The following is a 12,633-nucleotide window of genomic DNA, read 5'->3' as shown; positions in this document are numbered from 1 at the left end:
CTTGTGGTTAGAGTGTAGGTAGGTCGTGAGGTCAAACCACGGCCGAGTCATACCAAAGACTATAAAAACGGTACCCATTACCTCCCTGCTTGACACTCAGCATCAAGGGTTGGAATTGTGGGTTAGATTACCAAAAATGACTCCTGGGCGTGGCCACTGATGCTGCTCACTGCTCCCCTCACCTCCCAGGGGGTGATCAAGGGTGATGGACCAAATGCAGAGGATCATTTCACCACACCTAGTGTGTGTGTGTGACAATCATTGGTACTTTAACTTTAGTGTGTGATTGTGAGCGCAGATGGCTGTCTGGCAATCTGCGGTGTACCCTGCCTTCCACCGGAGTGCAGCTGGGATAGGCTCCAGGGTCAAGCGGCAGAACATGGACAGATGATATTGTTTCGTTGTTGCTGTTATGATGTGTAAAATCTTGATTTTATTTTATTTTATTTTTTTCCAAATAGTGTTTCTAAAATGAGGGCACAGGTGTTAGGGTTAACCCCTCAGGTTAAGGCTTTACACAACCAAAATGATGAAGGACACATACAAATATTTATTCATACTGACTAAGAACCAAGAGAGGATTGTGAGATGTGTTATTTTTTTCAGCTCCATTCAATTCGTCAGATGTGGAAGTAATGCTCAGTTTTTCAACTTGTGCATGTCTTTATACAACATGACATGCACACTCACACGTTTGGAGCTAAACATTTCAACGACATGCACCGTTATTGGCATTCATCTACAAACCCCGTTTCCATATGAGTTGGGAAATTGTGTTACATGTAAATATAAACGGAATACAATGATTTGCAAATCCTTTCCAACCCATATTCAATTGAATGCACTACAAAGACAAGATATTTGATGTTCAAACTCAAAAACTTTATTTTTTTTTTGCAAATAATCATTAACTTAGAATTTCATGGCTGCAACACGTGCCAAAGTAGTTGGGAAAGGGCATGTTCACCACTGTGTTACATGGCCTTTCCTTTTAACAACACTCAGTAAACGTTTGGGAACTGAGGAGATACATTTTTGAAGCTTTTCAGGTGGAATTCTTTCCCATTCTTGCTTGATGTACAGCTTAAGTTGTTCAACAGTCCGGGGGTCTCCGTTGTGGTATTTTAGGCTTCATAATGCGCCACACATTTTCAATGGGACACAGGTCTGGACTACAGGCAGGCCAGTCTAGTACCCGCACTCTTTTACTATGAAGCCACCTTGATGTAACACGTGGCTTGGCATTGTCTTGCTGAAATAAGCAGGGGCGTCCATGGTAACGTTGCTTGGATGGCAACATATGTTGATCCAAAAGCTGTATGTACCTTTCAGCATTAATGGCGCCTTCACAGATGTGTAAGTTACCCATGTCTTGGGCACTAATACACCCCCATACCATCACACATGCAGCCTTTTACACTTTGCGCCTATAACAATCCGGATGGTTCTTTTCCTCTTTGGTCCGGAGGACACAAAGTCCACAGTGTCCAAAAACAATTTAAAATGTGGACTCGTCAGACCACAGAACACTTTTCCACTTTGTATCAGTCCATCTTAGATGAGCTCAGGCCCAACGAAGCCGACGGCGTTTGTGGGTGTTGTTGATAAACGGTTTTCGCATTGCATAGGAGAGTTTTAACTTGCACTTAGAGATGTAGCGACCGACTGTAGTTACTGACAGTGGGTTTCTGAAGTGTTCCTTAGCCCATGTGGTGATATCCTTTACACACTGATGTCGCTTGTTGATGCAGTACAGCCTGAGGGATCGAAGGTCACGGGCTTAGCTGCCTACGTGCAGTGATTTCTCCAGATTCTCTAAACCCTTTGATGATATTACGGACCGTAGATGGTGAAATCCCTAAATTCCTTGCAATAGCTGGTTGAGAAAGGTTTTTCTTAAACTGTTCAACAATTTGCTCACGCATTTGTTGACAAAGTGGTGACCCTCGCCCCATCCTTGTTTGTGAATGACTGAGCATTTCATGAAATCTACTTTTATACCCAATCATGGCACCCACCTGTTCCCAATTTGCCTGTTCACCTGTGGGATGTTCCAAATAAGTGTTTGATGAGCATTCCTCAACTTTATCAGTATTTATTGCCACCTTTCCCAACGTCTTTGTCACGTGTTGCTGGTATCAAATTCTAAAGTTAATGATTATTTGCAACAAAAATTTTTTTTTATGCGTTTGAACATCAAACATGTTGTCTTTGTAGCATATTCAACTGAATATGAGTAGAAAATGATTTGCAAATCATTGTATTCCGTTTATATTTACATCTAACACAATTTCCCAACTCATATGGAAACAGGGTTTGTATAATTAGGTGAAGAAGGTTTCTCATTGTGCTCATTGGGTTGAGTTTTTCCTTGCCCTGATGTGGGATCTGAGGATGTCATTGTGGCTTGTGCAGCCCTTTAAGACACTTGTGATTAGGGGCTGCGTAAATAAACATTCATTAATTGATTGATTAATCATATGTCATGTTTTGCGCCTTCTCCTCACTGTCTAATCCAGGGGTCGCCAACCCAAACATTGAAAGAGCCATATTGGTCCAAACATACAAAAAACTAATCTGTCTGAATCCGCAAAAAATGAAAAGCCGTATATAAGTCTTAAAATGAAGGCAACACTTGACGTAAGTGTCTATATTAGCTATAATAGCCTACTATCAAAATAACTGTGTGTCGCAGGCTGAAGCAAATCTTTGTTGACAGAAATATTGAAATGTAATATTTATTCTACACATTTTTGCAACATTAAAAACCATTAGTAAATCAGACGCTACTCAGAAGGTGAGATAACTCCTGGAAATTACTGGCTTTTAAAGACCGAAGGTTTGGATGTGTGTGTCCAAGTTAAAGGAAACGGCAGGCTGTCTTCTTTTAATAGATTTATTACAATCTTTGGCAAGCTAGGTAATGTTTGCTGTCATCTGGAACAACATGGCACACAAACAATCAATCAATCAATCAATGTTTATTTATATAGCCCTAAATCACAAGTGTCTCAAAGGGCTGCACAAGCCACAACGACATCCTCGGTACAGAGCAATCAGAACAACTATCTGAAATGCAGTATATTTATTAATGCAGTATATTTATTAATGCAGTATATTTATTAATGCAGTATATTTATTAAGAGTGAATACAGATTAGTTAACAAAAATACAACAATATGGTTTTCCCACGAGAGCAATGTGACCTGCACGCTTTAGTTCGAGTGTCAGCAACCTGCGGCTCTTTAGTGCCGCCCTAGTGGCTCCCTGGAGAATCAAAAAAAAAATTTGAAAATGGAAAAAGATGGGGGAAAATATTTGTTTTGTTTTAGTATGTTTTTTTTTTAAGACAAACATGACACAAACCTTCCCATTTGTTAGAAAGCCCACTGTTTAATATGATTGTGTGTATGCTTCACTGATGAGAGTATTTGGTGAACATCGTTTTGTCCTACTAATTTCAGCGGTTCTTGAACTCACCATAGTGTGAACTGTGACGCAACAGTTTGTTTAGATGTACAATCTTCCACTCCTACTTTGTCTCATTTTGTCCACCAAAAGTTTTATGCTGTGCGTGAATGCACAAAGGTGCACTTTGTTGATGTTATTGACTTGTTGGAGAGCTAATCAGGCAGATTTGGTCAGTGCATGAATGCAAGCTAAGCCATGCTAACATGCTATTTAGGGACGCTGTATGTACATATTACATCATTATGCTTCATTTGTAGGTATATTTGAGCTCATTTAATATCCTTTACTTTTATCCTCTTTGTAAATAATTTAGTTTTGTATGTCTCATGACACATATCAGATAGTTGTTTGTGTGTCATGTTGTTCCAGACCACAGCAAACATTACCTAGCTTGCCAAAGATTGCAATAAATCTATTAAAAGAAGACAGCCTGCCGTTTCCTTTAACTTGGACACACACATCTATACCTTCGGCCATTAATATCCAGTAATTTCTAGGAGTTATCTCACCTTCTGAGTAGCCTCTGATTTACTAATGGTTTCTCATGTAAAAATGTGTAGAATAAATTTTAAATTTCAACATTTCTGTCAACGAAGATTTGCTTCAGCCTGCGACGCATAGTCATTTTGATAGTAGGCTATTATAGATAATATAGACACTTACGTCATGTGTTGTCTTCATTATAACAATTATATAAGGCATTTAAAGTAATTTTGATTTCAGGCTAATATAACTGATATAGACACTTACATCATGTGTTGTCTTCATTATAACACTTATATAAGACATATAAAGTCATTGTGATAGTAAGCTAATATAACTAATATGGACACTTACATCATGTGTTGTCTTCATTATAACACTTATATAAGATTCTTAAAGTCATTTTGATAGTAGGCTAACATAACTAATATAGACACTTACATCATGTGTTGTCTTCATTATAACACTTACATAAGATGTTTAAAGTAATTTTGATAGTAGGCTAATATAACTAATATAGACACTTACATCATGTGTTGTCTTCATTATAACACTTATATAAGATTTTTAAAGTAATTTTGATAGTAGGCTAACATAACTAATATAGACACTTACATCATGTGTTGTCTTTATTATGACACTTATATAAGATTTTTAAAGTAATTTTGATTGTAGGCTAAAATAACTAATATAGACACTTACATCATGTGTTGTCTTCATTATAACACTTATATAAGACTTTTAAAGTAATTTTGATAGTAGGCTAATATAACTAATATAGACACTTACGTCATGTGTTGTCTTCATTATAACACTTATATAAGGCATTTAAAGTCATTTTGATATCAGGCTAATATAACTAATATAGACACTTACATCATGTGTTGTCTTCATTATAACACTTATATAAGGCATTTCAAGTCATTCTGATATCAGGCTAATATAACTAATATAGACACTTACATCATGTGTTGTCTTCATTATAACACTTATATAAGACGTTTAAAGTCATTTTGATAGTAGGCTAATACAACTAATATAGACACTTACGTCATGTGTTGTCTTCATTATAACACTTATGTAAGATTTTAAAGTAATTTTGATAGTAGGCTAACATAGCTAATATAGACACTTACATCCTGTGTTGCCTTCATTATAACACTTATATAAGACTTTTAAAGTCATTTTGATAGTAGGCTAATATAGCTAATATAGACGCTTACGTCATGTGTTGCCTTCATTATAACACTTAAATAAGACTTTTCTTTTATTTGCGGCTGCAGACAGATTTGGTTTTTTGCATTTTTGGTCCAATATGGCTCTTTCAACGTTTTGGGTTGTCGACCCCTGCTTTAGAATCTATTGAGAATAATGAATGTGCCTGACAAAGCAGTTTACTGCATCAATGGGATATACTGTACAGTTCAACAGATAACGATTACATACTGTAGCTCCACAAGGGCACACAATAGAGAAGCCACAATTTGCATTAAATGATAAAGCTGCAGTATTTTAGTTTTTTCATCCAAAAGTTCCCTTCAAAACATCAGTAATTGCAACTGCATTATGTGTGGCCACCTACAATTGTAACATACTGGCTGTATTTTTCTATCGCTGCTAAGCTGCGTTGTATTCATTTTACCCTTAAAAAGCTGGAGGAGATTTAATTTTGCCAAAACAAAACATCCCCATGTTGCAACACCACTCGGCAGGATTGATCAATGTAGTTATTTTTCTCTACAACAAAGTCTGACCCTTCCATCTTACTGTGGCGGCTGGAGTATGGAATCATCAAACCGAGCAATCTTTTTCCAATCTTCCATTGTCACTTTTTTGGAGAATGTGAGAGAATGGCAACCTCAATTTCCTGTTATGAACTGAGACAGTGCATGGCACCAGGTCGGATGTCCGATTGCTGCAAAGTTCAACGTATTGTTCCTTCAGACAAGTGTCCATTTTAGTTACGTTTGCCTGTCTTCCTTGTCCAAATGGGTCATTTTCCTCTGACCTCAAACTGTTGCAACGGGATCTTTTCTCGTTGTTGGGCAATCATCAATTGAAAGTCTCTTTAAATCTGTATATTTGGTACTTAAAACCATGGTCAAATTAACTTTAAATTACTGTTTTTCTCCATTCTAATGATCACGGTTTGAACTTTAGCAGTACTCGTGTTACATTGACCGATATATTATGTCCATTGCTGCATTTGGCTGGTTAAATACTTGTGTTAGTAGAACTAAATAATTCAAGTGTTTTGCTGTGATTATCTGCGGACTGAATTATAATGCATAATATACAATATGATCCAGACCTCTGCTTGAAAACATTCTTCCAGTGCCCTTGCTTTACTCTATCTGGTGACCGTCTACAGCAGTGGTCACCAACGCGGTGCCCGCGGGCACCAGGTCGCCCGTAAGGACCAGATGAGTAGCCCGCTGGCCTGTTCTAAAAATAGCTCAAATAGCAGCACTTTACCAGTGAGCTGCTTCTATTTTTTTAAATGTATTTATTTACTAGCAAGTTGGTCTCGCTTTGCTTGACATTTTTAATTCTAAGAGAGACAAAACTCAAATAGAATTTGAAAATCCAAGAAAATATTTTAAAAACTTGGTCATCACTAACTGACAAAGAAACAGATAACGATAAAGATAAAGATTCGGTGTCCAGTTCAAAGTGTGACATGATTTATTTAAAAATTTGAGAGTTGACTTTTGTATTTTACACAAGTTATTTGTACAAACATGGTGCAAAGTCATTCATGATTTGTTAAAAAAATGTTAGTGTTAAAATGGGATATTGTGATTTCACAAGACTGTCTTAGAAGTGATCATTTGAAAATGTTCAATTTGAAAAATGTGCACTTAGAGAAAATATAAAAATCAAGTGTTGCATTTTGATATTTATCTGTTTCTATATATATTTATTGTGAGAAATCATTAAGATGATCAGTGTTTCCACAAAGACAAATATCATTAAATATTAATAATAACAGAGTTAAAGGTAAATTGAGCAAATTGGCTATTTCTGGCAATTTATTTAAGTGTGTATCAAACTGGTAGCCCTTCGCATTAATCAGTACCCAAGAAGTAGCTCTTGGTTTCAAAAAGGTTGGTGACCCCTGGTCTACAGCACAAGTGTCAAACTCAAGGCCTCCGGTCCAGACCTGGTCCACAACATAAATTTAATTGGCCTGCAAAAGCCTGGAAATAATATGTACCGTAATTTCTGGACTATAAGGCGCACTCAAAATATTTATTTTTTTTCTTAAAACTCGACAGCAAAAGCAGGGACGAGGGTCACCACTTTGTAAACAAATCCGTGAGAAAATTGTCCAACAGTATAAGAACAACATTTCTCAACCAGCTATTACAAGGAATTTAGGGATTTCACCATTTACGGTACGTAATATCATCAAAAGGTTCAGAGAATCTGGATAAATCACTGCACATAAGCAGCAAGGCTGAAAACCAACATTGAATGCCTATGACCTTCGATCCCTCAGGCGGTACTGCATCAAAAACTGATATCAGTGTGTAAAGGATATCACCACATGGGCTCAGTAACAGTTCAGAAAACCACTGTCAGTAACTACAGTTTGTCCGTACATCTGTAAGTGCAAGGTAAAACTATACTATGCAAAGCGAAAGCCATTTATCAACAACACCCAAAAACGCTGCCGGCTTTGCTGGGCCCGAGTTCATTGAAGTCCACATTTCAAATTGTTTTTGGAAACTGTGGACGTTGTGTCCTCTGGACCAAAGAGGAAAATAACCATACGGATTGTTCAAAAGCCAGCAACTGTGATGGTATGGGGGTGTATTAGTGCCCAAGGCATAGGTAACTTACACATCTGTGAAAGCACCATTAATGCTGAAAGATACATACAGGTTTTGGAGCAACATATGTTGCCATCCAAGCAACGTTATCATGGACGCCCCTGCTTATTTCAGCAAGACAATGCCAAGCCACGTGTTACAACAGAGTGGCTTTATAGTAAAAGAGTGCAGGTACTAGACTGGCCTGCCTGTAGTCCAGACCTATCTTCCATTGAAAATGTGTGGCGCAATATGAGGCCTAAAATACCACAACGGAGACCCCCGGACTGTTAAGCTGTACATCAAGCAAGAATGGGAAAGAATTCCACCTGAAAAGCTTCAAAAATTGGTCTCCTCAGTTCCCAAACGTTTACCGAGTGTTGTTAAAAGGAAAGGCCATGTAACACAGTGGTAAAAATGCCCCTGTGCCAACTTTTTTTGCACACGTTTCTCAGTTCGAACATTAAATATCTTGTCTTTGCAGTCTATTCAATTGAATTTAAGTTGAAAAGGATTTGCAAATCATTGTATTCTGTTTTTATTTACGAAGTACACAACGTGCCAACTTCACTGGTTTTGGGTTTTGTAGTTGTATTATACAAACTTTTATATAGTTTCTTTATTTTTCCCAAGCTGCTGAAGTCCTCTGGCGTCTCAAACTTAAACACTGACCTGCAGTATATGGCGAGGACTTGATTATTTCCTAAGGCCTTAAATGGTCACTAACTCTTGTTAAGATGCACTATTTAACAGATAGCGCTTCTTTTCCTAGGGGCACGGTGTGAAGTTAACATCGACGAGTGCATTTCAGAGCCGTGCCAAAATGGTGGGAGATGTATCGACGGAGCCGATCGATACCGGTGCGTGTGCCCCGGCGGCTTCTTTGGCCCCAGCTGTGAGAGCAACATTGATGAATGCTTGTCGGCGCCCTGTTTTCACGGGAGGTAGGTATTCATCTAAGTCCCTTTTGAATTGGAAATGCTGCAGATTACGGAGACCAGGCATGGAGTTAGTTTGAATGAATGTCCCTCCACACCGTTCCATGATCAATTTGAGGTTTCCACGTTAAACACCAAATATTAAAGAAGCATTCTTTTTAATCTTGACTCTCATCTGTTGATCAATGTATCCCCCCCCCCCGTCTGTTTCCGGGACGCCTCAGCTGTCATGACGGGATCGCTACCTACTGGTGTCTTTGTGAAGCGGGATGGGCTGGCAGCAGATGTGAAGCAAACATTGATGTGAGTAGAGTTCGATGATTAAACCCCGCTGGATGTTGAGGAAGAGGAATTTTGTAGTCTTTGTATGGTCTCTGGTGTCACTAACTATATCGATTTTATACGAGATAACGGAATTGAAGCGCGGCGATCATGTGAACGTTGTACAAATACCTGATTAAAGTAAACGGCTCAGTCTAATGCCCAATTGATTTAAACACAACACGGCTTTTGCTGGACTCCAGAGATAAGGCATTGAGTTGGTTAACGTCTCTTTGAACATTTACTTGAATTTATTCTGACTGGCTGTTAGTAGTCTTTAACGGTGGTGGACCGGCCCAGACACCTTTCGTGTTGTGTTAGCACTATATTGGTGATACGATTGTTGTGTGCAGTGTCCATTTGTAAAGATCGCAGTGTCTGATAGCAAATTACACTTTTAGGCCATGTCTACACTATACTTGCCAACCTTGAGACCTCCAATTTTGGGAGGTGGGGGGTGGGGGTGGGTGCGGGGGGCGTGGTTGGGGCGGGGGCGTGGTTGGGGGCGTGGTTAAGAGGGGAGGAGTATATTTACAGCTAGAATTCACCAAGTCAAGTATTTCATATATATATATATATATATATATATATATATATATATATATATCCCTGCGACCCCGAAGGGAATAAGCGGTAGAAAATGGATGGATGGATGGATGGATGGATATATATATATATATATATACATATATATATATAAGAAATAATTGACTTTCAGTTAATTCTAGTTATATATATATATATATATATATATATATATATATATATATATATATATATATATATATATATATATATATATGTATATATATATATATATATATATATATATATATGTATATATATATATATATATATGTATATATATATATATATATATATATATATGTATATATATATATATATATATATATATATATATATATATATATATATATATATATAAAAGAAATACTTGAATTTCAGTGTTCATTTATTTACACATATACACACACATAGCACTCATCTACTCATTGTTGAGTTAAGGGTTGAATTGTCCATCCTTGTTCTATTCTCTGTCACTATCTTTCTAACCATGCTGAACACCCTCTCTGATTATGCATTGCTGTGTGGCACGCACAAAAGTGCTTTCATCAAATGCACTAGATGGCAGTATTGTCCTGTGTCACAACATTGCTGTTTACGGCAGACGGACTGCTTTACTGTAGACGTTCTTTATATTGTGGGAAAGCGGACTCAGGTCCGCATGGAGCTGGAGGGGGCGTGGCCTCCAGCTCCGCCTGAATTTCGGGAGATTTTCGGGAGAAAATTTGTCCCAGAAGGTTTTCGGGAGAGGCGCTGAATTTCGGGAGTCTCCCGGAAAAGCTGGGAGGGTTGGCAAGTATGGTCTACACCAGCGTTTCTCAAAGTGTGGGGCGCGCCCCACTGGTGGGGAATAGAGACATGACAGGTGGGGCGCGAGGAACGGGAGGAAATTTCACTTTGAATTTTTTTTTTGTATTATTATATTCTTAGATTTTTTTTTTTTTACTATGCTTTCATTTTCTATACACACTGTAAATCCCTTTGTGATTCTGTCTATGAAATCCGCTATATACATAAATGGAAATTACCGGTACTTATTTTTACTGTAGGCTTTAAATTTCTCGGTAGAAGCGAAAGTTTGACAGACATAGCAACAGTAACTAATGGGGGCGGGGCTAAGCGGAACAAAATTTCGTGCGGATAGGTAGCAGGCTAATGTGTGGACCACAATTACACAAATATATACATTTGTGACTCGCACCTCAAAAGTCGTCGAGCCAGAGCCAGCGCCTGCAGAGAAACAAAAATCTGACGGGCACACACTGTGTCATTCACTGGGAAGCACTCGCGTCAAGGCAGCTCAGCCCCGAACTCAATGAGGTTTTAACAGATGTTGTGAGCGCGGTAAATTTGATCAAAACACGACCACTGAAAGTGCGACTGTTCTCTGCACTGTGTGAGGAAATGGGAGCTGATCATACAGCCGTGCTGTTCACAGTGAAGCAAGGTGGCTCTCCCGGGGAAAAGTGCTGTCATTTGCCCTGTCTTGCCAAATGCATAGCTCCTTCTTTTTTTTTGCAAAGACTGCAAAGTGGCACTTTTATTTTATTTATTATTGAACTTGATGCAAGTTATTTGATTTATTATTGAACTTGATGCAAGTTATAACACTTTTTTTTAAATTTATTATTGAACTTGATGCAAGTTATAACACTTTTGTTTTATTTATTATTGAACTTGATGCAAGTTATAACACTTTTTTTGATTTATTATTGAACTTGATGCAAGTTATTAGATTTATGATTGAACTTGATGCAAGTTATAACACTTTTTTTGATTTATTATTGAACGTGATGCAAGTTATAACACTTTTTTTGATTTATTATTGAACTTGATGCAAGTTATAACACTTTTTTTGATTTATTATTGAACTTGATGCAAGTTATAACACTTTTGTTTTATTTATTATTGAACTTGATGGAAGTTATTTTATTTATTATTGAACTTGATGCAAGTTGTACCACAGCTGCACAGTTATTTTATTTATTATTGAACTTGATGTTATTTTATGTTATTGAGTTTGAATGTATACAACTTGATGTTCAATAAATTTGAAAATGTTAAAGCTTGGCATTAGCGCTCTGTTGGGGCGATGGGGGCAGGTGGGGCTTGAAAACTCCCCCTTGTCCAAAGTGGGGGATGACAAAAAAAGTTTGAGAACCACTGGTCTACACTAAGCCGAATAACCCCTTAAACCAGGGGTCGGCAACCTTTACCACTCAAAGAGCCATTTTGACCCGTTTTACAAATTCAAGAAAACAATGAGAGCCACAAAACTCTTTTGAAATTTTAAATGAAATAACACTGAATACAAAGGTTTTTTTTTTGCTTTGTGCTAAGTATAAACCAGACACGCAGCCCACGAGACGTTATTTTGCGGCCTGCACTTTAATATAAAAAATGTATGTTAGTGCGGCCCGCGAGTTTTATATAATTGGCGCTTGACAGCGTCATACTTGCCAACCCTCCCGATTTTACCGGGAGACTCCTGAAATTCAGGGCAACTATTCTATCGGATGTCTGCTTATTTTCACCCTAACAACATTAATAAGGGCCTGCCGTGATGGCACTGTCTTTAGCGCCTTCTTCAGCCTGTACTAGCAGCGTGCCAGCCCAGTTACATGTTGTATGAGGTTTCTGCCGACACACATGAGTGACTGCAAGGCATACTTAGTCAACAGCCATACAGGTCACACTGAGGGTGGCCGTATAAAACAACTTTAACAGTCTCACTAATATGCGCCACACTGTGAACCCACACCAAAAAAGAATGACAAACACATTTTGGGAGAACATCCGCACTGTAACACAACATAAACACAACAGAACAAATACCCAGAATCTCATGCATCCCTAACTCTACATTCTACACCCCCGCTACCACCAACCCTCGCCCCCCCTCCCCTCCGTGCGTCGGTTGAGGTGGGCGGGGTTTGGTGGTAGCCCGGAAGAATTAGTGCTGCATGGGATTCTGGGTATTTGTTCTGTTATGTTTATGTTGTCTCACGGTGCGGATGTTC

The 12,633-nt window shown here is 38.2% G+C and overlaps 1 protein-coding gene across 1 annotated transcript in view; it reads left to right on the top strand.

The window, feature by feature from the left end:
* Positions 1-12,633, top strand: part of eys (eyes shut homolog) — a 683,137-nt gene that overhangs the window by 346,218 nt on the left and 324,286 nt on the right. Inside the window, exons 28-29 of the mRNA XM_061958758.1 lie at positions 8,542-8,713; positions 8,932-9,010. Of these exons, the coding sequence (XP_061814742.1) occupies positions 8,542-8,713; positions 8,932-9,010 (251 nt within the window). The remainder of the gene's footprint in view (positions 1-8,541; positions 8,714-8,931; positions 9,011-12,633) is intronic.

The sequence above is a fragment of the Nerophis lumbriciformis genome, linkage group LG02 (genome assembly GCF_033978685.3).
Source record: "Nerophis lumbriciformis linkage group LG02, RoL_Nlum_v2.1, whole genome shotgun sequence".
Classification (NCBI taxonomy): Eukaryota; Metazoa; Chordata; class Actinopteri; order Syngnathiformes; family Syngnathidae; genus Nerophis; species Nerophis lumbriciformis.
Note: the sequence above shows the minus strand (reverse complement) of the source record. Positions and strands in the feature narration are given on the sequence as shown.